The sequence below is a fragment of the Jaculus jaculus genome, chromosome 12 (genome assembly GCF_020740685.1).
Source record: "Jaculus jaculus isolate mJacJac1 chromosome 12, mJacJac1.mat.Y.cur, whole genome shotgun sequence".
NCBI classification, from domain to species: domain Eukaryota; kingdom Metazoa; phylum Chordata; class Mammalia; order Rodentia; family Dipodidae; genus Jaculus; species Jaculus jaculus.
Window position 1 is genome coordinate 49,289,367 of NC_059113.1, and position 25,389 is coordinate 49,314,755.

Consider the following 25,389-nt stretch of genomic DNA (forward strand, 5'->3'; position numbering starts at 1 on the left):
AGGCACTTTAACTGCTAAGCCATCCTTCTAGCCCTTGTTATATAATTTGTACAAGTTGTAATTTTTATCCCCTTGAAATATTTATTTTTTCAAAGTTTTACTGTCAAATTTAAGAATAAGTATTATTCCACATAACTGGGGAAAGTGGTATGTGTTTGGCTTCAGAATCAAGGACACCTGAGCTGAGGCTAATTGGTTTGAGCCTGCCTTCCTTCATCCTGTCTTATTCACTCCTGTTTCCAGCCTCTGCACCAGATTCCTGGTCATACTTGAATCCGGCTCCTTAGTGTACGCCCTAGCCATTGTTTCTTGTTACCATCATCAGTTTAGTTATTACACTGTGTCTCCCATTGAAGAGATGTACCTTCTAACCAGTCCCATCAGTGCTGATGTTTCGTCTGTCTGTGACAGGGTCTGGCTGTGTAGCCAGGTTTTGCCTTTGAATTCCAGATCCTCCTGTCTCAGCCTCCTGAGTTCTGGGATCATAAATAAGTAACCTATCACCTGGCTTAAGTGGTTTTTTTTCTATGCATGATGTATTTTTCACTTGAATATTTTATACTTCTAAAAAGATAACATGTTCTTAACTTTCTCTTGGCTAAGTGTGACATTCAAGTATATTGTTTATATGCGGATACTAGTCAATAAAAATGCAGAGTGGATCCCTGTGACCTGATTCTGTGATGGAGGCCTGCTCTTGCTCTTTTCTCGCTGTGCCCCAGCCTGGCATCTGTGTACTTCTGCATCTTACAGTCACTATTTCTTTGACCCATCTACATTTTCAACAGAGAAAACTTTCTTTCCTAGTACATATCGGTTTGTTTTCACTTTGTAAGGGAAAAAACGTAAAAGACTATGAATGAAACAGTGCCTGTTGACTATAAATGAATGGCAATTATCTGTAACTGGAGCTCAGTTCTATCCTAAGCAGTATAGTTGCTGCAGGCCTGGATTTGATTTAGAGGTTATTCACAGTCATTTTTGTTATTTCTCGTCCTTAAAGTATCAACATCAGATACAGGAAAAAAGTGTTTTTAAAAATTGTTGTGAGGCTGGAGAGATGGCTTAGCGATTAAGGCACTTGCCCGCAAAGCCTAAGGACTCTTGTTTGATTCCCCAGGACCCACATAAGCCAGATGCACAAGATGATGCATGCATCTGGAGTTTGTTTGCAGTCACTGGGAGGATCTCTCCATCTGTGTTCCTTTCTCTCCCCCTCTTCAATCAATCAATAAATAAATAGAACAAAAAATAGATTGTTACTGTTGTTCTCATATGTAAGACAACACAGAACTCTTCTGTGACCAAATGATGTGTGGAGTTTTTCCCTCATTCCACAAGTTCTGCAGTGGACACTGTCAGTGTGAAGATAGCATCGGCTATCACAGAACACCACCTCCTTCAGATACTAGCTGCAAGCAGAGGTTTTGCACCCACATAGTGAGTGTCTTATTCCAAGTAGACAGCCTCAGTGCCTTGATCTTTATGTTTCTGAACACATGGCTTCAAAAGACCTTGGGAACTTTGTAGTAATAGGATTGTTTTTCATGTGCTAACAATTTGTCTGATGTCTGGCAACCCCTCTGTGGTTCCAAGATGGGCTAATCATAGGAAAGACTAACATTATACCATACTGGAGGGAGGGGCAGTATGAAGCCCTGAAGCTTGCTCCAGATGGGTGTTCCGAGCAGCCTGGGTCTCAGTCTTGGTTTCAAATAAGACAGTGCAGCAGCATCCATAGAAAGAAGAAGAGCAGGGAGGGAGGGGGAAGAGGAGAAATAGAGGGTGCTGAGGAAACACATATGTACCATCACCTTGATAGACAAGTAGGACTAGCGGGAAATGCAGGTGAGCTTAGACAGGCACTGAGTCTCGAAAGAGGGACTTCTGTGGATGCTTAAGTAGTTTGGAGCAGGAACCCAGAGCACCTGGTATATTGTACCTTGCCAAAAGTTTGCTCTATTATCTTGAATATATGACTGTATTTATGTTTAGAAAGATTACCTTACAAAGATATGGAAGTTGCATTGGAGGGTGACAAGCTGTAGGTAAATGAGATCAACGTGGGATTTCCTGCTCATGAGAAATGATGGGGCCCTGAACTCCAGCTTCAGAAAAGAGAAGAGACTGAGAGATTTGTGAGTTGTTTGGACTTGGGAGATAGCTGCACATCAGTGTTGGAAAAGACATCTGTGGTAACTTCTGGGCATCCTCTTGAGTGACTTAATGGGAAGTATTAATAGAAATAGAATCTACAAGAAGGGTTGAGGTGATGGTTTGTACTCAAGACATTAACGAGGATATGTCCAGTAGGAAGGACTGTGCGGGCAATTCAAAGAGAAGTTTGGGTGTAAGGTAGAGATGTGAGCACCACTGATACTATAGGTGATAAGGGCACATGGGAATGAAACCTTATGGGGATTGTATGGAGAAGAGGCAAAGCATGAGAAGTAGCAAAGGACCCAGTAGGTGAATGAAGAGGGAAGTTCTAGGAGGCAGTGTCTGGGGTTGAATGTCTCTCATCTTAATGAGCACTGTAGATGCCCACTGTCATTACAATGGTGCTGTAACAGGAGCACGTGCAGTCTTGGAGGGTGGGGGATGAATGGCTATAGTGTGATGGAGTTAATTTTAGATTGTAAAGGAGGTAAGCTGCAGGATCTTAGTGGGGTGGGGAAAGGTCTTAATGGGATAGTCTTGTTATTAGAGAGGTGGTAGGTTGTTGGAAGATTCTTAGGGAGGAAAAGGACTGCCAGCGGGTACCAAGGTTGTTCCCTTTCACTTTCAGGAATGCTAGAAGATGACCTAGGGAGACTCACATTAGCCCCCCTTGTACCACTGTCTCTTTTGAGGTGAGACTCACTAGGTGTGATTTAGTAGCACATTTGCACATTTAGTGATACATTTGAGACACCGATATGCCTGATTTTTTTTTTACACCCATACACAGTGTCTTAACAAGCCCCTGCCTTCTCCTGCAGTAACCTGTAGAAAGAAAGCCCTGCACACTTCTGCTCTTCTTTCATCCTTTTCTGACCTCGATTGCAGACAAGTCTGGTGAAAATTTCCTGTGTGAATGAATGAGTGGGACTCAGTGTTCTTTGACAGATGTGCTGGATTTAGCAGAAGTCTAAGCATGAGCCTCTGTTTTAGGAAATTACCTGTCAGACTCCCAAAGAAGAGAGACTTGGGGTGGTGGGCCTTTACAGATCAATATTCAGTTTATATATTAATGTTAGCCAGCCTAGTTAGAAATACTCAGTCACACAGCAGAAAGTTTTCTTTCACAGAGTCACTAGTGAGCCAGTCAGTTTTTTCTACATTGGTTACATGTCTACATTTACAAATGTCTAGTTAAATAATACTCTTTGTAGACTTAAGGAGCTCTAATTTTAGTTTCTGTGGGTGCTGCCCCTTCCCAGGCCTACCTCTGGGCAGGAACTCAGAACCTCTCCCAGGAGGGAGTCCCCATTTGGGGGTGGAGCCTGTCTAGTGTCTGGGCAGCCCGTGGAGCTGTGTGTTCCTGTTTGAGTGGGTGCCACTTCTCTGAATGAGATTGTCATCCTAAGCACCAAGTAGTCCATAAAGGGTACAAGTTCTGCAGTGATGCACAGATTATCTTGACTTGAGTTTCTATGAGCCAGACACCTTGTTAAACACATTAGGTTTTCAGGGGATGAAGTTTCAGAATTTAGTAAAAAGCCTTGATGAGAGTCATTACACATTCATGGCCTGAACATCTGCAGTCATTACATACAGGTTTCAAAGAACTGTGGCAGTGCTGTTATATTTTGTTAAATGGTTATAAAATCTCTACATGATACCTGACTAAAATGTTTGTAGAAAAAAATTTTAAATAAATTCCATGGTTAGGTACTGACTTAACTGAAGGTCATCACCTTCATGGTGAGGTACTGAGTTAAGGACATGACTTTCTTGTTGCTGTACTGAGTTAAGATGACTTTTTTCTATTTCAGCTAATCTTCCAGTACCAACAATCGCAGCAATAGATGGACTTGCTCTGGGTGGCGGTCTGGAGCTGGCTTTAGCGTGTGATATACGGGTAGCAGGTGAGAAGTAATTCTATTAAGAACATAATTTCAAGAAGTGGGAGCTGGCTTAAAGAATTACAAAATTATGTCATTTTCATGAAAATGGATACATTTGGAGATTGTCATGTTAAGTGAAATAAGCAGGCAAATATGTTCTGTCTTACTGTCATAGACTTACACACACACACACACACACACACACATGGTAGTGACAGGGAGACTTTATAAGAAGAGGAAGGGGACCAGTGGGAAGGGACTGTAAACAAGAGAAGTGGGAGAGTGTGGCCAAAGTATATCTTGTACATATATGAGAGCCTCCTAATAAACTCGTTGTGTAATAAACACATGGAGGATGGTAGTATAGCTAAGTGTTATAGTACTTATCTACATCTGTGAGGCCCCGGCTTTAATCCCTAGTGCCAAAAAATGTGGGGGTGGGGTTCATGGTATTTACTGTTCAGATAATTCCTCATATTTTGTTCTTCTCTTGCTGTTGAGCAGAACATTGCAGATGAGTAAACACTCACCTGTTGCGCTTAATGTTTCACACTTCCACTTAGCACCATCTTTGCTTGTCTCCTGTTCTTTCTCAACAGTAGGAAGAGACACCTGGGTTTGAGTCAGACATTTGAATTTGTACCATAGGACTGCCCTGTTTAAACTTCTGTCCAAGATAAAGGAAGTAGCTATGGCTATGTACAGCTAGCCTGTTGAGCCAGTGAGAGGACATGCTTAGGCCAGTATTCAGTTAGTGTTGGTTCCAATAACAACAACCTAATCCCTTTGAAGTTTAATCTTCCTGAATGGTTTTCTGAGTATATATGAGGTAGCTGTGAAAACAGTGATTACCATTTGCCGGGTGCTGACCGGAGCCCTGTGTGCACTGGACCTGTATTCACACCATCTGCTCAGCAGCCTGGGCAATGAACTTTTGGGTATAGGAGGAAGCTGGAGCAGAGAGGGGAAGTGACTGAAATGGGATTTGACCCTAAACAGTCTGGCCCATTCTCCTGTTACCCCTTGAGCAAATGAGTATACTGCTTTACCGTGTGGATTGTTCTGGGGCACTGTCTTCCAGAGTCTCAGCAATGTTCATGGGCTCTGGCCCTGAGAGCTGGGCACAGCACATGGCAGAGGGTTGTCACTGTTCTCTTACTTCCCATGGTCACATTCAGTGTGGCTGCATAGTTAGTGTCCATGGCTGTCTTGGGACTTTTCGTTGCTATCCAGGTGCCTTTCCTTCTTTCTACTTTACTTAGACCCGAATGTCTTGTGATGAGGTCATTAGTTGCTTCTTCTGGGGCTGGGGATCACTTGAAGTTTAATGAAAAAGCTGAGGCTCATGTAGTCTATTTAGAAAGAAAGCCAGTTCAGGTCATGTGAGAAGCCATCTAAGTATAGTTGGACATGCAAATAGAAAATCATTAGGATACTGACAGAATTGAAGAAAAGAAGCTCTCTCAATAGAACCATTTGTCAGAAAATAACTGGACACTTAGAAGTTGCCATACGTTATACGTTGCAGGGAGCTGCTTGTTCTGGGGACTGTGAAGGCACAGAAAGAACTCATGCTTCTATGACACAGTTTCTCCTGTTTATGAAGAGTAATGGGATCTAAGCCTGCAAGCATTTGTTGGTAATATCAGATCTCATGATGGATTACAGCTCAGGCCTTTCACCATTGAAATGAATCCAATGCCAAACAGTTTTTAACAGAAAATGTTGTGTGATCTCCTTAGGAATGCCAATAGAGTGTTTAAGTGTTTTTATTACTAAAAATCTTTTGTATTGAGTTTTTAAAATTGTGACACAATTTCAGTGTATTTTATTTTGCTAATTTTAAAGTTGTTGTGTTTGAATGTGATGATGTGATTTCACTTAATTTTCTTTATTTCTTTCTAGCCTCCTCTGCAAAAATGGGCCTGGTTGAAACAAAGTTGGCAATTATTCCTGGTGGAGGTATGAGTTGCTTATGACCATCTCTCTCAGTACCTTTGCCCCCTGCCCCCCGATAGACTGTACAATTGGAAAGTCAGTATGTAGGATTGACACTGTATTGCTTGTACCTCAGGGTTCAAAAGTCACTCTTTTTAGGTTATGTGAATTGTGAAGATGGTGGCTTTGCTAACTTAACTGTTGCTTTCTTTTCATACAATCTGTGTCTTTATATTCTTTAAATTCTAAATTTTGGTAGAGTCTAGGTTGGCCTCACTATTTGGGTCTGTTTTTCTAAAGGATTACACAGCTGTATGGAAACTTGTGTGTATGCACTCTCAATGGACAGTATGAATACAGGCATGCCAGGGCCTTTAGCCACTGCAAACTCCAGACGTATGCCCACTGTTCATCTGGCTTTACATGGGTACTTGGGAATTTAACCTGGATCGTTAGGCTTTGCAGGCAAGTGCCTTAACAGCTAAGTCATCTCTCCAGCCCTGGAAACACTTTATACTAATTTTAAAGCTATTCTGTAAGCTTGAAATTATTATTGCCAAATAAAAAGTTAAAAAATAAGGGGCTAGGGCTTATTTTTTAACTTTTTATTTGGCAATAATAATTTCAAGCTTACAGAATAGCTTTAAAATTAGTATAAAGTGTTTCCAGGGCTGGAGAGATGACTTAGCTGTTAAGGCACTTGCCTGCAAAGCTAAAGGACCCAGGTTTCAACTCCCCAGGACCCACATAAGCCAGATGCACGTGGTGGCCCATGTGTCTAGAGTTTGTTTGCAGTGGCTGAAAATGGTACCCCCATTTTCTCCGTTTCTCTATCTGCCTTTTCTCCCCTCAAATAGAAGTAAAGTGTTTCCAGCATCCTTATACCCAGGTTCTCCAAATATGAACAACTTAGGTACCTGCAGCACTTTTACCAAGATTGCTTCCTGTGTGAACAGCTTACATCACAGTCGCCAAGATCACTTCTTGCTGGTGCATTATTACCTGCTAAGCTATGTTTCTTCCTTGTTCACATGTTACCAAGTGTCTCACAAATGCTCTTTCTGGCCTAGGCTCTGCTCTAGAACTCTGCACTGTATTGAGTTGTCTGTCTTCTTAGTCTGCTGTGGTTTAGGAGGGCTTCTCAGAGTGTGTCTTAATAACTTTGGTATTTATGAAGAGTGCTAGTATATAACTGTCTCTTTTTAAATATTTTTAAAGTTCATTTAGTTGAGAAGGAAAGAGAGAGAAGGGCAGACGAGAAAGAGAGTAAGTATGTTCATGCTAGGACCTCCTACCACTGCAAATGAACTCCACATGCATGTGCCACTTAGTGCATCTAGCTTTACATGGGTCCTGGGGAATCACCTAGGATGTCAGGCTTTGCAAGCAAATGCCCATAACAGATGAGCCATATCTCCAACCCCTATAACTGTCTCTTAATTTACATTTGCATAGTATTTCCTCATGAATGAGTTTGTCTTGGGCTTATTGCAGACACTTACAACAATGCTTAGGTCCTTCTCTAGGCATCCCTCGGGGCTTCATGTTTGGGATCTCATTGTTGGTGCTGATGCCTTCTTTGTTCTTTAACACAGTATAGCATGTTCATGTTTCATTATTTCTTTCTTTCACTAGGTTGTCATTTTTTAAAGTATTTTTAAAATTTTTTATTTTATAATCTTATTTTATTTGAGAAAGAGAGCAAGAAAGGCAGATAGAAAAAAAGGCAGATAGAGAAAAAAATGGGTCTGCCAGGGCCTCCAGCCCTGCAAGTGAATTTCAGATACCTGTGCTATCCCTGTACATCTGGCTTATGTGGGTACTGGGGAATTGAACCTGGGCCCTTAGGCTTCTCAGGTAAGTGCTTTAATCACTAAGCCATCTCTCTTGCACACGGTTGTTACTTTTTTGACAAATGCAAACTATGCATATGGCCTGCAACACAGTGTTTGATATATTTACACTGTGTAATGTCTCCCTCTCTCATCCCTGTCCTGAAACCTACTGTGCCATGCTGGCCACAAACTCTTTATTTTTTTTTAGGTATGGTCTCATTCTAGTCCAGGCTTACCTGAAATTCACTATGTAGTCTTAAGGCAGCCTGAAACTCATGATGATCCTCCTACCTTTGCCTCCTGAGTGCTGGGATTAAGGTGTACACCACCATGCCCAGCATGTTTCCAGATTCTTGATTGTCTGTCTTAGCCTCCCATGTGCTGGGATAGTGGTATGTTTCAAATATGTGTTCAAACGCTGACTTGGGAGAGGAGCTCAGGCAGTCTTTGCTTAGCACATTCTGGATTTTGGTTAGCATTACCGACAGGGAATGCTTGAAAACATTTGCTATGAACACTAAATAGATGAAGCAGTGTGCTATGTTGGGATCTTATGTAATGCTTTGGATTATATTTTTCTACCTTTGATGATGATTTTAGGCTAAAGTCATGATGGCTGTGGATCTACATCATCTTAGAATCCTGACAGGGACCTGAAACTATATGTAGTTCAAGAGTATTCAGATTTCATAGAACCAGAAACAATACTGATCCCAGGGTTGTCTCATCTTCTGCACACCAGGGTAAGGTGTAGGGACATCCTTGAATGTCACTGTAGGCTGTGTTTACTTGGTGTACCTTCCAGAAGCTCTGTTTGAAGGTGTGTCTCTAAAGTAATAACTGAGGGAGTGTGCGTGCTGTTCTGAACAGTCACCATCTTGGAACGTTTTGTTTGTAACTTCTGCTGAAATCCTCTTAGAACTTTTACACCAGAACTTGAACTTACCTCTTGAATAGCCTCAGCAGAGTATTTTTATCCTACAGGGCTGAATTTGATTTTCATAAATAGCAGGACAGTGGACTTCCGGCATAGGAACTATGCCAAAACAGCACAGGAGAGAAAAAGGAAAAAAAAAAAAAAAAGCAAAATACACTCTTACTAAAAAGCGAGGTGTATAAGAAATTATCAACTGCGGCAGAGAAGTAGGAGAGCTCCAGAGTGTCAGAGCCTATAGAAGCAGGCAGAAGCAACTAGAGCAGTGGCGGACTATGTCTGTGTGGCTTCAGCCATAAGGCTCAGCCTGAGCTGCAGGAAAAGCCAGGTGCGGAGACTCTGTACTCACACTGAAGCCCCTCGCAAACTCAAGAAACATAAAGGGCCGGGCGTGGTGGCGCACGCCTTTAATCCCAGCACTCAGGAGGCAGAGGTAGGAGGATCGCTGTGAGTTCAAGACCACCCTGAGACTACAGAGTGAATTCCAGGTCAGCCTGAGCTAGAGTGAGACCCTACCTCAAAAAACAAACAAACAAACAAAAAAAAAGAAACGTAAAGGGAGGACAGCAGTGAAGAACAGAGGAGTAGCTTGTGAGGAAGACGATTGTGAGGACCAGCAGGAAAACATCAGCCACCATCCACAGCCTCCCTGCCCCCCTGCCAACGTAAGCACCAGCAAGCACCAGGGACCTGGGGAAGGGCGCTCACCTATACAGCACCGGGCAGGTGATCAGAGCAGTGATCCAGTGACCCAGCCAGCCTACCTGAACCCACAGTGCAACAAAGAGGGACCCAAGCAGGAGTGCAACAAAAATAAGGCTGGTGGTACCACCATACCAATTTTAACCTATACTACACAGCCATAGTAATAAAAACAGCATGGTACTGGCTCAAAAGCAGATATGTAGATAAATAGCAGGACATCTTTCTGTGTCAAATCTGAACAGAAAGGTCATATGGTTTCAGGAAGGCGAAACATATAACAAAAATAAGATTGGCTTTTGTTAAAAGACTTGTGCACCCCGAAGCCTTCTGCCACTGCTGTAGGGGCAGTGCAGGTGGCAGGAGGGCTTCCTGAATACCGAGCCTCACATGTACATGCACCAACACCCTCCGTGAAACCTTGTTTCCTTTCTTACTGAATTCAAGTACTGTGAATACTGCTCTAACTTAGGGTGCTTTGGGAGCTATTTGTATATTTCCTGCTATGTGTAGGGTACTTTGTTAGTTTGGGGGGAAGAAATGTATTTGTAGCCCTTAGCAGTGCTCCTTGAGCAAGGGGAGAGGAAGTGTGTTTGTCTTCTCTACAGTATTATGATGAAGTTTGTAATCATACAGAAACACGAGAACTTAAAACCAGCCATCTTGAGTTTAGAGAAAATGGCATGGATCCTATCAGGCATAATGAAGGAAGAATGGATAGGCCATAGTTGGCAAGGTCTACTGGTGGCCCTAGCCAACCTTCACTTCACTTAACAGACATACTGAGTCCTGCACTGATCCGAATATAGGCTGGAGCTAAAAGAAGCCAGATAAGATGCAATGCCACCGAATACCCTCCATCTAGCGTAGGAGCAGGGGACACAGCCAGAGAGGACTACGTATTGGCAGAGGTGGACAGTGCTGTGGAGGAGAGAAAGAGGAAGAGCTCAAGGCATTGCACTAGAAACATGGCCAGAGGGTCATACGAGAGTTGAGGTGTAAGGGATTTGAGCAGTTGGTCATGCAGATGCAGAAGACCGTTTTAGACTGCGGAGCACCCAGGAGAAGGGCTAAGGAGGGAGAGTTTGTTTGAATTATCCTTCATTACTGGCCTTGAGCCACAGCAGGAGGGAGGAGCTTGACAGCTGGGGCCATACAGAAGGAATAGGGGGTCAGTGTGTCATCGCACTATCAGGACATAAGCCTCGACTGTGAATGAGAAGGGGATCCACAGCAAGTGTATCAGCAAGGTGACATATTCCTCCTTGTAACCATTGTGCTAAGAGGGTGTATCAGCAAGGTAACATACTCCTCCTTGTAACCTGACCATTGTGCTAAGAGTAGACTGCAGTAGGCTTTGGGTTTTAAAGATGGAGTCTAGACTTCAAAGACTTTCCTAGACCCCAAGCACCCCATTACACATCAACTTAACTGCATTTAATTAAAAATAATCTGAACCACATAATAAGAGTCCAAAACAATATTCTTGATGGTTGCTTCCAAATCTACTTTCACCATAGTTTTCTATATCTTGGTAGAAGGCAACTTCCCTTTTCAGTTTCTGCAGCCAGAATTCCTAGGATCATTCTCTGTCAGCAGACTGTCTAGACCCCATCCACAACATATTTTGTATAATAGCCTTTGGGAGTATACCTTTTTAAATTTGTCTTGGGGGTAGCCATGGCCAAAGGTTCATACCATAGATCCATTGGGTGTCACTAAGAGTTGTACAAATATGTTTTTGGCCTCAGGTCTTATTTAATGATGTCCTCACACAAGTTAGAGATTTACCATTGTTTCCAGTGTAAGGAAATCTTTTGAATTAAGTGATCCTTGGTTATAATCATCCATGTATATTTTAGATTTGAAAACCATTTTGACATTTATTACTTTTTAATTATAGAATTAGAACTATTAGAGATGGGGATACCATGTATTAAGGCCTTGTTAAGACAAGAGATAAGAAGTCATATCATATCATATCTCTGGTTTCTAGCAAGTGCAAACTCTCCTGTCCCTTTTTTTTACCTTCAGGGTCCATTCACCCTAACTGTACTCCCCTCTCAGACAGTTGTAAAATGTCATGAAAACAGTCTGAGCTGAACATAGAGCGATGGGATTCCCCCTAGCACCTATCAGCCTGGTGTAAAGTCAACATGAACCCAGAATTAGACACTGACATTGGTGAGCTTGATAGCACCTTGTCAGTTACACTTGCAGCCCATAGGGGGCACAGTGAACATACAGGCTGTGGTAAGAGGCTTCAGGTATGGAGAATCTCGTAACCCCTCCCCCCAGTTCTCCATGAGGGCATAATTGTTGTCTGGATCACTCTGTGTTACTTACCTGTGGATAAGCGAGAACTCCCCATCTTCTTGATTTGTCTCCTTGCTTGTCTAGGACCCATCATGAGAGTAGAGAGAGATCTTACAGTGGGCCATTTGTAGGCCTCCCTGTTTCTTAGCTGCTAAGGCAGCTCATCATGCAAGGCCTAACTTTGGACCTTACTTAGCATGTTATGGATGCTCTTAGAACACATTGAAATGTAGTCTTAATAAGTAAAAGATACAAAGATACAAAAGGTTGATTGTCTCTTAGCCCAAATGGCTAGGGTTAAGAGTGTTTCTTGTGTAGGAGGTTTTCAGAATTTGGAATATTTGCATAGACTTATCTGAAAATCTGAAGTATTCCAAAATTGCAAGCTCTGGACATCATATTAGTGCGTGAAAGACTAGGATCTTAAAGCCTTTAAAATTACTTATATTGGAAAAAAAAAAAAGCCAGCCTCAGCACTGTGGAGGCTGAAGTAGTATCCCTGGGAGTTTGAGGCCAGCCGGGGGCCACAGAGTTAAGTCCGGTTCGGCCTGGGCTAGAATGAGACCCTACCTCGAAAATGCCAAAGCAAAACACAGAACAGGTTACTAGGGTGTTCAGTCTTTCTCACCACACAGAAATGCCTCTATTAACACCAGTCTCATGCTGCAAAGCAAACCCACCATGTTAGAAAAAGAAAAATGACAAGTAACAATATCTACAACAGAGGAATTAGACCACTGGGGAGAGTTTTAGTCCTAGTGCGACATCACAGCTCAGCAGTGGAGACTCTGGAAATGTGAGGTGTCCTAGCATGAGGGGAGTTGTTGCAGTCAGGTATGCATTGCTGGTAGATATCTCCCAACCAAAAGCAGCTTGAGGGAAGAGGTTTATTTTGGCTTACAGGCTCGAGGGGGAAGCTCCACGATGGCCGGGACAACGATGACATGAGCAGAGGGTGGACATCACTCCCTGGTCAACATAAGGTGAACCATAGCAACAGGAGGGTGTGCCAAACACTAGCAAGGGGGAGCTGGCTACAACACCCATAAGCCTGCCCCCAACAATACACTGCCTCCAGGAGGTGTTAATTCCCAAATTCCCATCAGCTGGGAACCCAGCATTCAGAACGCCTAAGTTTATGGGGAACACCTGAATCAAACCACCACAGGGGTTATTGTCCAAGGAGGGGAGGATGGGAGAAGCATTAGCAAGTGTGAAAAGCCATGGACTTCTTTGAACTCCTTCGTCTGAGATTGCCATCCAGGTAGTGACTCGCCAGGGGTTTTTAAGGTAGCAGGGGCCAGTCTCCAGATAGACTTATTGGTGTCTACCAGTAGAATGCTAACTCACATCATATGGACTACATTACTGAGTAGTGATGACGGAAGGAAAAGTGAGAACCTGCAGCTAGGCCAGTTTGCAGTCTGTACCATGGAGGAAAAGTAGATAAATGGAGTGAGCCTCAGATGGTACTGGAAGTTTAACATGCTTCCAAAAGTTCTAGGAAGAGAGGAGAAAAACTATTTCAGAAAGAAAACAAACAAAAAACCCCAAAAAAACTAAGTGACTGAAATCTTCCAAACTTGGTGCTGAAGTAGACAAACACGTAGACACTAGGAGTCAGGTTCTACTGAGCTGAAAACCTGAGTGAGTTCCAATAAGACGAACCCAAAGCTATCCACCCAGGCATTTGAGTGAAACCTGGAAGTAGGAGCACCATAGTCCATCTCTGTAAGGCTGTGTAGTCCTCCAGTGATCTGCCTCTCTTTGCCTTAAGTAACTAACTAACTAAATTAATTAAAAAACATGTAGTCCAGGAAGGAACGGAGCGACATTGTAAATGGCTGGAAGGAGAACTCAGCCTGGCATTCCACACTAGAGAAGATGGCTGACTGCCAGTACAGACACGGAGATGTGAAGATTGCTGTTAGTTGCAGGCCAGTCTGGACCCCTATTACTCAGTCCTTATTCCCATACCCCTTCCCCCAAAAGAAAAAGAAATAAAACGAGGTATTTCTCAGATTAGGAAAACCTACTAGAATTCATTGTCTGCAGAGTTGTGTGCTGTTGGTGAAAGGATGGGCATTTAGAGTCAGCGGTGTGCTGATCACATGGGCGCTGGGGTGGTGGCTCAACATTTAGGGTGCTTGCTGTATAAACACGAGGGTTGGGGTGGGCCCGAGACTGCTGGAGTTCCATTCCCCCAGAACCCACATTAAATCCTGGGCAAGAACACACACATTTTTAACCCCAGTTGAGTGGATTGGGGGGGTAGTGTTGCTGGGGCTTGTTAATGAGAATGGCAGTTCCTCATGAAGGAGAGACTCTGTCTCAAGGAAGAGACATTAGAGCTAAGTGCCCAAAGTTTTCCTGTGGCCACTGCATGCATGTGCATAGCTCATCTGCACACATATGTGCATACAGCACACATGTGCCACACTATTACCCCCCTACCCCTAAAAACAACCTGGAGTAGCCAAAGCCGCAGAACTTCAAGGACAAAGTGTGCTGATGGAAAATAGCTCAAATAGAACATAGACATGAAAGTACAGAGTTTTAGAACTTTTTGATGTAAAAAACTTAATTTCTGTAGTGGAAAGACCATAAGGGATGTGGGTCTCTAGTAGGCGCTGTGCATGTTCCTGAATATGTGAGCTAGGCTGGAGAAGGCTGAGTTGGCTTCAAAGTGAGTATCTGCAGTGGATTGGAGTGATAATAGTATAGGAAGATGCTGTTTTTTAACCTGTGTGTTTTATTAAAACTAGACTTACTGTTTTATAGTTCCAAACTGTGTAAGTAGTGAAATGTATTAATTAAGTTTTAGTAACCTCTGTTAATGTTAGCACCTGCATTCGTATTTGTTTTGATTTTTTTCTAGTTTTTTTTTTTTTTTTTCTTTTCCAAGGTAGTGTCTCACTCTGTAGCCCAGGCTGACCTGGAATTCACAGTGATCCTCCTACCTCTGCTGCCTGAGTGCTGGGATTAAAGGCATGTGCCATCACACCTGACCCTTTTCTAGCATTTTTTTTTAAACAACTAATAACTTGATACTTTGAAAACAGATTATTCATTTTGTGAGTAGTATGTTACATTCCTATTGTGCAGCTATAATCATGGTAGCTTTTTGATTGGTAATACAGTGCTTGATGTGTATATCAAGTTAATAAGTGATCTTGACAATCATTTGAAGTACTATATAAAGCAGATATTATAGATCTAGCCTTGTCTTAGTAAGGAAATGAACATGTACAAAGTTAATAAAGAAGGGCACTGGAGAGACTGCTCAGTGGTTAAAGGCACTTGCTTGCAAAGCCTAACAGCCTGAGTTTGGTTACCCACTACCCATGGAAAGCCAGATGCACAAAGTGCTGCAAGAGTTTGGAGTTCTTTTACAGTGTAGCAAAAGGCCCTGGTGCCACTCTCTCTATGTCTTTCCCTTTCTCTCTCTCTTAAATAAATAAATATATAGGAAAAATAAAATTAAAAAAAGTTAACTAAGGAAAGTACATTAGTTCCGTCTTTAGTTGGTTGCTTCCCTGCTCAGTGCCAGGGGTGGATCCCAGAGCCTCATGCACATGAGACATGTGTTCTATCCCTGGGCTCTATCCCCTGGCCCCTTGAACTATGGTTATTTATTTATTTATTTATTTTTAATATATTTTTTAAGTTTTCCGCTGCCTGTAATATAAAATACAGTGTGTGAGCTGTTCAGACTTAGCTCCAAGGGATGTCTTGGTGTACTCAAAAGCATTTCATGTGAGAACTTGAAGTCTGATTTCATGCTGACAAGAATTCTCACTTGGCGTAGGAGAATTACAAGTACATTCCTTTGTAAAAACACACATACCAGCCCAGCAGTAACATTATGATTTAATTATCTCATGACTAGCCAGCCATGTCTGCCTGTGGAGTATGGTCATGCCCACATCCCTACCCCAAAGTTGTTAAAACTGACTAAAATGGAATAGGTTTGGGGTGGTTTTCTTTTGGTGTATGTGCGTGCATGTATATTTTCATTCATATGTATAAATATGGATTTGTATATATCTCCACACGTGTGGAGATCAGTGTTTTTTTAAAACTAACTTTATTTATTTATTTATTTGAGAGAAAGAGGCAGAGAGAGAGAGAGAGAGAGAGAGAGAGAGAGAGAGAGGGAGGGAGGGAGAGGGGGGGAATGAATGGGCACACCAGAGCTTCCAGCCCCTGCAAATGAACTCCAGATACATGGGCCCCTTTGTGCATCTGGCTTACATGGGTTCTGTGGAATCTAACTGAGGTCTTTTGGCTTTGCAGGCAAGTTAACCGCTAAGCCAACTCTCCAGCCTGAGGTCAGTGTTCAGTGGAGTGCTCGGGATTCAGGAAAGTCCTTGAACCCCAAACCCTAGGTTTGTTTCTAGTTTTAATCAAAGAATTGAACAAAAAAAGACTGAGGATAATTATTAAATTACTATATTTATGGAGGGAAGTACAGAGCCAAGGAAAGGCACCCATGTGGCTAGAGATTCCATGTGGGGGGCCTGGGAAAACCATGAGAAAAAAATAGGGAGAAAAGAAAATTTATTGAGCTCCTGCCCTGTGGGGAGTTGGAGGGGATAGTAAGCCATTATGGAGAGTAAGGGCTGGGGGCTCTCCCCTGTGCTCAGCCTGGCTGGGCCTGGGTTGAGCCCAGACCCAGCTGAGGGAAAGCTCTCACCCACAGCTAGAAATTCTTAAGTGGCCAGGCCTTCCCTTCGTAAAGATATTTGTAACCTTATGGTGGTGGGCCTTGTCCTCTGGCTCAAGTGAAACAAAGGGACAGCTGATTGGTTAGGTCTGGGGGCTGTCTCAGGAAGAGGCTAGCCAAGTTCTGGTGGTTGAACTTGACCAACTACAATGGTTAAATCAAAGACATCCTTCGCAGGGGGGGGCCCAGGTTGCTTGTGAAAAAATAGGTCTAGGTAAGAGATAAGAATTTCAGCAAGTACAAACCATCCTGCTTTATTTTTACTTTAAGGGGCCCAGTCACTCAGACTGTCTGCGCCCTCTCAAGTGGACAACTTTGGATATCGGTCCTTACAGTCCAACCAAATTTGAGATGAAACAGGTTGGTCTCTCATTGTTGACCACTGTGTTTGCCAGGTGGCTGGCCCACAGTTTCCCTAGAGATTCTGTGTCTCTGCCTCCCGTCCTAGTGAGGCATGCTGGGATTACATATACTCTCACTACAACTTCTGGCTTTATGTAGGTGTTAGGGATCTGAACTCAGGTCCCTATGCTTATGGGGCCAGTGCTTATACTGATGGAGCCACTTTCCAGTCCTATTCTTATTTTATTAAAAAGAAATTTTATTATTAATTAATTTGTGAGGAGAGAGGAAATGGGTGCACCAAAGCCTTTAGCCACTGCACATGACCACCTTGTGCATCTGGCTTACATGGATCCTAGGGAATTGAATCTGGGTCCTTAGGCTTCACAGTCAAGTGCCTTAATTGCTGAGCCATCTCTCTGCCCTATTCTTACTTCCTTAATTCCTATTTTTTTTTTCTACTTAATTAGCAATCTTTGTTTAGGGTAGGTTTTTTTTTTTTTTTTAAACTCTCAAATTACCTTTGGTGTTTGTTGGGAAGGATCTCTAGCATCTTACACAGGTTCCAAGGATAGTTTCAAGAGCACTGAATCAGCATGAAGTACTTGTGTGTGGCGATTGCATTGTTATGTTGTAATGGGGTACTTGGAGTTCAGGAAAATTCTTGAACCCCAAACCCTAGGTTTCTTCATAATTTTAATCAAAAATTGAATAAAAAACTGAGAAGGATAGTTATTAAATTATTTTATTTATTGAGGGAAGTACAGAGCCAAGAAAAGGCACCCATGTGGCTAGAGATCCCACATGTAGGGCCTGGAAAATCCATAGAAAGAAAAGAGAAAAAGAAAGTTCAAAGAGCTCTCGCCCTGTGGAGAGCTGGAGGAGGTCAAGAGCCCATGTGGAGATTAAGGGCTAGGGGTCCCTTCCCCTCCCCTCTGCTCTGCTCAGCTGCTCAGCTCAGCAGAGGGGAAACTCACCAGCAGCTGGAGGTTCCCAAGTGATCAGGCAGCTCAAGAGAGTGTGTCATCCTCTCGCAAATGAATTTATAGCCTTGTGGTGGTGGGCTCAGGTGAAGCAGGGGAACTGTTGGTTGGTTAGAGCTAGGGGCTGTCTCAGGAGGAGGCTAGCTCTGACACCAAGTTAGGGGCAGGGAGGAGAAGACACTGAGACACTGAAACTGAGCAACAACAATGTTTTCTAGGAAAGTCCTCCCTCCCAGGAGGGGGCTCAGGTTGTTTGTGGAAAAACCGGTATAGGGGACTAGACAAGAGGTAAGAGTTCTAGCAAGTGCAGACCATCCTGCCTGCCTAGCTCAAGAAACGTAGCTGCCTACTGTGTCTTTTGTATTTTAGTATCCTGTGTTGTTGGAATTTAGCGACAATTTATATGTTATATTTTATATGTACCTTTTTGTTTTGTGATCATTAGGAAAGGTGGGTGTTGTGTTGAATTATTTATTTGAGGTTGCATTTCTATAATTTTTTTTAATCTCATGTTATTTTTTAAAAAAATATGTTTTTATTTTATGAGAGAAGTGGGGGAGAGAGAATGGGTATATCAAGGCCCCAGGTGCATGTGCCACTTTGTAAATCTGGTTTTATGTGGGTACTGGGGTATTGAACCTGGGCTAGCAGGTTTTGCAAGCAAGCACCTTTAACTCCTGAGCCACCTCCCAATCCCCATTTTCTAATGAATGTTCTCATTCCATGTTGTTGTTTTTTTTTGGGGGGGGCTCTTCTGTTGTTTATTCTTTGATTTTTTTTTTTTTTTTTTTAATGTAGAATCTTGCTCTAGCTCAGGATGACCTGGAATTCACTCTGTAGTCTCAGACTGGCCTCAAACTCACAGCAGTCTTCCTACCTCTGTCTCCCAAGTGCAGTCACCACAATGCCCCGTGGTTTATTCTCTTAATCTCTATGATAAACTCTTGGTTCCTCTGGAAATGGTTCTACCCTAAATTCTGTGTGCTGACTGGTGCTGTGGCACTGACTCATCTGGCCATCATTTGCTCATGCATCTGTACCCAACCTTCTGTTTTACTTTGTTTGTTTTGAGATAGGGTCTTGCACTGTAGGCCAGGCTGACCTCTAACTCGTGGTCCTCGTGCCTCTGCTTCTAGAGTGAGTGCTGGGATCGTAGTCCTGTTGCCACCACATTAGCCGCCCAGCCTTATAAATTTTCCACTTTTGAGCTACAGAGGTGTATGTCTCACAGGTAGGTGTGTGTAGAGTTTTGTGTGTGCTTTGTAGTACATTTCTTCCAAGGGGTAGTGTTTTCACATTCTTTACCTGAGACACAAGCCATGGACGAAATGTGTACAGGCCCAGGCTCTGTGTATTGTTCCTCCTTGGTGTCTTCAGAAGCTGTGCTTTTGGAGCCTTGCCAAATGCATTGTGCTTGATTTTGTTGGCATGCTGCTGCTTGCACGCTCAGTACTACTTAGTATTGTTTTATGGTTGTTTCATCCTTTGTATTTTCCTTCAGCTGTAGCACTGAGTGAGCTAGTAATTTGTCTTAAGCTTTTAAAATATATATATTACTTATTTATTTATTTGTTTGTTTGAGACAAACAGACAGAAGGAGGCAGAGAGAGAGAGAGAGAGAGAGAGAGAGAATGGCACGCCAGGGCTTCCAGCCACTGCAAACAAACTTCAGACATGTGTGCCCCCTTGTGCATCTGGCTAACATAGGTCCTGGGGAATCGAGCCTTGAACCAGGGTCCTTAGGCTTCACAGGCAAGTGCTTAACTGCTAAGCCATCTCTCCAGCCCAAGTTTTTTTTTTTTAAATTAAAGTTGTATTACTCAATAGGTGTGGGTAGCCTAAATTAGAACTCATGGTGATAACAATTCATGTATGTAAGTCAGTGGTAAACATTTTTGAAATTATGCATGACACTGAAATGTAAATATTTCATTCAATCTTCAATATTTATTTCCTTCCTATTGTGAAAATCTAAATACCATGTGAGAGGCAGCACTAGCTCATAGATTACAAAAGGCAGTGCCCATTTGGTGTTGGCTGTAGTTATTTATTGTGCTGTTGCATGGAAAATTATTTGATTTCAGAGGCTAATTGTGAAGTCTCAAAGGACAGATTGACATTCCTTCCCTCTCTGATAAAGCTAGGTGACACATTTCCATGCTGCTAGACTTAGAGATATGATGCCATAACAGCAAAGCCTTCATGGAAAGAATTTCCAGTGCTTTGGAATTCATGTATTCCTAGGCCTTTAGTAATTACTTGGTCACAGTCATCTCAGAGGCAGAGAAAGCCTCTGGAAATGGCCATAATCACCCTCTGAAGTGATGAAGTCACATGGAGGCTTGGCTGAAATGGTTGACATTTGGTGGGAACCATAGGACATCTCCCTAACACTGTAATAGGACATGATACCTGGAGGACTTAAAAGCACACTAGATAAGACAAATATTTTGTTTTACTATATTTCCCCGTGGCCACCTTTAAATATGCTTAGTGTCATTCATTGTTCCATTCACTAGCCCAAAGCAGGTGTTCACAAATGCCCAGTAACTCTAGGGTTCTTCATATGTTAATTATCTGTAGGTCCTTCTGTTGATTTATATTGCTGTCACTGTAACATTTGATAGGACTTGAATCACCTGTGAAGAATTACCTAGATTAGGTTAGCTTCTGGGCATGCCTGTAAGAGAGTATCTTGATTAGATTAATTGAGGTGGGAAGACCCACCTTGACTGTGGACAGTGTCATTCCGTGGGCTGGGGTCCTGGACTGTATGAAAAGGAGAGTGCTGGCTGAACAGCATTCATTGCTCTCTGCTTCCTGTCTGTGCTGACTGTGACTAGCTTCTGCCCCCAAGCCTTCCCTGCCACGAGGGACTGTAACCTTGAGCTGTAAGCTTGTAAACCTTTCCTTCTTTAAGTTGTTTCTTGTCAGGTATTTGGTTACATCAGTAAGTAATTAATACAGCCCTGTAAGACTTTAATAATGCTTTGAGATCAATGCCATATCCACACAGTGTTACAAAAAGCAGTGTAGAAAATGTGATTACAGAACCACTCACCTGGCTCATTGTGACCTGGGGCTTTGGAGTGGGTGGCCTGGGTCTGAATCCTGCTCTGAGGCCTTGAAAATGTGGCTAAACTCTTACTGCCTGTCCTCAGGGTGTACAGTAGCCATGCTTATTTCATTTGACCTGTGAGGGTGATGGCAATGGATGCAGGTACGAGCACCGAGAGGGTTCTGGCCTAAGGTCCGTTGTCATTGTCACTGTCGCCTAGTGTGTTCTATGTGTTTTTGCTGTGTTGACATCCCTGCCTCTACCTTTCCTGAGAAGTGGTTAGCCTCAGATAACAGGTTTTAAGAATAGCACCAGGAGGTGTCCTTCTCAATGGATTAACTGTATCCCCTACCTGGGCATAAGCATCAGAAACTTTCAAAACCAGCATTGAAAGATGAAGCAAGTATATAGTTGTGGGTTTTCCTGTCTTTTCCTTTCTTCTATTCATCTCTTTATTAGATACTCTTCTTTGAGTTTTCTAAACTTTATCTTCATCTTATGATTGCTTTTAGCTGCCATACAGCTTTATTAATATGATTTGAATCCTGTATTCTTAAGAAATACAAGTTGAATGCCAATCTACTTTTATTTCATTCTCTTCAATTTTTGTAAACTTGATTTCTTTCTCTTTAAGTTTTTGAGGTAGGGTCTCACTCTAGCCCAGGCTGACCTGAATTCACTATGTAGACTCAGGGTGGCCTTGAACTCGTAGCGATCCTTCTTACCTCTGTATCCCAAATGCTGGGATTAAAGGCGTGCACTACCATGTCTGGCAACTTGATATTTTAATTATAAAAAATTTCCAATTATCATAGGGTTTGTAATGAATATTGGGAATTCACTGAAAAGTAAGAAGTTGTAAAATTTGGAAGGGTTTGAGTTTTCAAGGCAAGTCTTTTGGTACTAAAATAAGTGTATTATAAGTTTATATTTTTAAATATGTACCTGTATAAAAGAAAAGATCCCAGTACTTGAGAGGTTGAGATTAGGGGGATTGCCATCAGTTTGAAGTTACCCTGGGTTACCAAGTGAGTTATAGATCAGTTTGAGCCAGAGTAAGATCTACCTCACACAAAAAAAGGAGAACCTTATGCTATCCATGCCCCTGGAGCTTGGGGTTCTGTTTCTCTCTTTCAATGCTAGCAGTGGGGTTATATCTGAGCCCCACTCTCTAATGCTTGTCATTTTGGTGACTGTTGCACTCTGGTTTGTATTGCTGGCAGAAATCACCTGACCAAGAACAGCTTTTGGGAACAAAGGATTTATTTTGGCTTATAGGCTGGAGGGGAAGCTCCATGATGGCAGGGGAAAACTATGGCATGAGCAGAGGGTACACACCACCTCCTGGCCAACATTAGGTGGAGAACAGGAACAGGAGAGTGTGCCAAACACTGGCAATGAAACACTTACTATAATATCCACAAGCCCGCCACCAACAATACACTGTCTCCAGGAGGTGTTAATTCCCAAATCTCCATCAGCTGGGAACCTAGCATTCAGAACACCTAAGTTTATGGGGGACACCTGAATCCAACCACCACAGTGACTAATTATTCTTTGCTGATTTGTCTCCTGAATATACACATATGTGCACATTAATTTCTGTCTTAGGAAGCATTTTATTTATAGTTTTTATTTTGTAAGACCTTAAATACACATTTTTTAATATTTTATTTTTATTTATTTATCTGACAGAGAGAGAATGTGAGAATGAATGGGCTCATTAGGGCCTCCAGCCACTGCAAACGAACTCCAGACGTGTGTGCCCCTTATGTATCTGGCTAACATGGGTCCTGGGGAATTGAATCTGCTACATATTATTATTTTTGTTTGTTTGTTTGTTTTTTGTTTTTCGAGGTAGGGTTCCACTATGGTCCAGGCTGACCTGGAATTAACTCTGTACTCTCAGGGTGGCCTTGAACCCATGGCGATCCTCCTATCTCTGCCTCCCGAGTGCTGGGATTAAAGGCGTGCACCACCACGCCCGGCTCCTACATATTATTTTTAATGCCAGTTGATACTTCAGGCAGGTAACTTAATTTTCAATGTGTGAAATGTGGCAGATTAGTTTTTTTGCCTATACTCACCATCATGCTAATTAGCCCACACCTTCCAAGAGTAGTTCAGGTAGGAGTCTTCTGTCCTATAACCCCAGGAGAGCTCTGCATTTTGAGTGATCTGATTAAGTTACTGAAAGAGGCTTCCCTGTAGGTGTGTACCAAGTGAAGGTGTGGTCCACTCTTTCCTGGTTTTGACCTTGCTAGCACCTAGCACCCAGCACCTCCTCTTCCTAGAGTCTGAGCCTTTTATAGGTTTGGCTGGCTGCCCATGAGCACTGCTGGCTTTGTTTCTGCTGTGGAAGTTTGTCTGCAGCAAGGCTTCATGAGGCAGGCCTATTTCGCAGCCTTTGGGGGAAATAATCCTGGTCTTAATCTTTGGTTCCTTCTGGTCTTTCATAACAAAATTCTTTAGCATTTCTGGCAGGTCTTGTAGATCTCTTCTCTCTGTAAATCTCTCAGCCTTGATTCCCACTGTTTGCCAGCTGCTGAGGGGCTTTTTGTTCTGCCCCATTCCATCAGTCTGTCAGGGAGTCTACTGAACTCTGAGCTTTGCTATTCTTTATCTGTAGTGTTCTGTGCTTGGAGGCACTTGCCTTTTGTCTTGGTTGCTAGACCTTACAGAATCATGTGTATTGAGTATTTCATTGTGTACCACGTATGTACCGGACCCTTACGGTAGTAGCTAGAAACAGAGCAGCAAACAAAGGGGGCAAATATTCCTTCTTGAATGGAGCTTGTATCTGAGAAGGTCGATAGATACACAGGACCGATGACATGTTAGATGGTGATCATTGAGGTGATAAAGAAGACAAGGAGTGTGAACTGCAAGGTTAAGACAGCTGTGCTCTAAAAGATCCTGATGGTGTCCAGACAGAGGTGGTAGAGTGCTGGGCCCTCCCTGACCCAGAGTTCTCACAGCTGATCAGACATGAAGATACTATGTGTTAAGACAGCAGCTATCGGAAGAATTGGGAGTAGTCTAGGTTCACTTCAGCAGGTGTATTTGCATTTGCTGTGGAACAGAGGGCTAAAGTACATGTTCTAAGCACATGGTCTGTTACTGAGACCATATGCTTCTTGTCTTGAAGTCTATTTTACCCCTCAGCAAGAATGGGTATGCGCACCAGGCTTTAGAGCCATGTCATCTTCAAGGGCTGCTATTTGTTTCCTTGTTCAGCACACAGCGGTGATCAACAGATGCTCAAGAATGCGATGTGAGTGATAGATAGTGGAAGTCCAGGAATTGTAGAAAATTAGGAATAAGTTGGAGGGACTGTGTTTTTATCATGAGAAGACTAATGGAACATTGTTTTACAGAAACTGCATGTGTGTGAGTGTTTGTTTAAGTGTCATAGGAAAAGTCCTACTGAACCTATCTCTTCTCTCTTCACCTATACTTTTCACTAAAGTCTGATGACTATTTAGTCACTGCAGATATTGCAGAAAAGCTAAGCAGAAGCAATCTTAGTATTTTGTTGGTTACATTCTAGAAAAAAAAAATAAATGACAGAACATTAAGGTTGATTACCATTTGCTATAATTACCCTGTGTGAAGTGTAACTGGTAGCTGTCAAGCTTTGATTGAAATGTACTGAACATTGACACCAGCTGTGTGCATTAATTGTCCTGTAAGCAGTGCATATGACACTGTCACCATTTGGAAGCAGACAGTCTTGTATTTAATTTGTAGTAAAGTGTCTTATGACTGGATGAGGATGGGTGCTGCTGTGTGTTCAGATTTATGGTTTGCTTCACTCCCTTGAGTATCTCTTGAAAAGTTTTCCAACATTTGGAAAAGGGGAAATTTGTATTTATTTCAAAGAAGTTCTATATATATATGAATTCTAATGCATACTATATATATATGTATGTATGTATGTATGTATGTATATTTTTTTGTTTGTTTGTTTTTGTTTTTCAAGGTAGGGTTTCGCTCTAGCCCAGGCTGACCTGGAATTCACTATGTAGTCTCAGGGTGGCCTCAGACTCATGGTGATCATCCTACCTCTGCCTCCCAAGTGCTGAGATTAAAGGTGTGCACCACCACACCCGGCATATAGTAGTATTTTAATAAAGTAGTATTAAAACATTCTTTTTCTGTTTCACCCAACTTGCAGTTGGATGGTTCTATAATTATTACTATTATTATTTTGGTTTTTCAAGGTAGAGTTTCACTCTAGCTCAGGCTGACTTGGAATTCATTGTGTCTCAGAGTGACCTTGAACTCACAGCAATCCTCCTTCCTCCTACCTCTGCCTCCTAAGTGCTGGGATTAAAGGTGTGCATCACCATGCCCAGCTGTATGTAATATTTAGTCTCACAAGTTTAGGTATTTTCAGAAGCACTGTGGCATACCTATTACTGTCTGTAATAGCAAAGTGGTGAGTACTGGTTTGTGACTTGACTTGGACTGAGCACAAGGATGTTGTGGAACACGTGTTTAGTT

At 42.5% G+C, this 25,389-nt stretch overlaps 1 protein-coding gene across 2 annotated transcripts in view; it reads left to right on the forward strand.

Annotated features, from left to right (window-relative positions):
* Auh (AU RNA binding methylglutaconyl-CoA hydratase) overlaps positions 1–25,389 on the forward strand; it is a 129,166-nt gene that overhangs the window by 65,130 nt on the left and 38,647 nt on the right. For both annotated transcript variants that reach the window (XM_004668347.2, XM_045131167.1), the window contains exons 5-6: positions 3,978–4,070; positions 5,955–6,011. In XM_004668347.2, the coding sequence (XP_004668404.1) occupies positions 3,978–4,070; positions 5,955–6,011 (150 nt within the window). The remainder of the gene's footprint in view (positions 1–3,977; positions 4,071–5,954; positions 6,012–25,389) is intronic.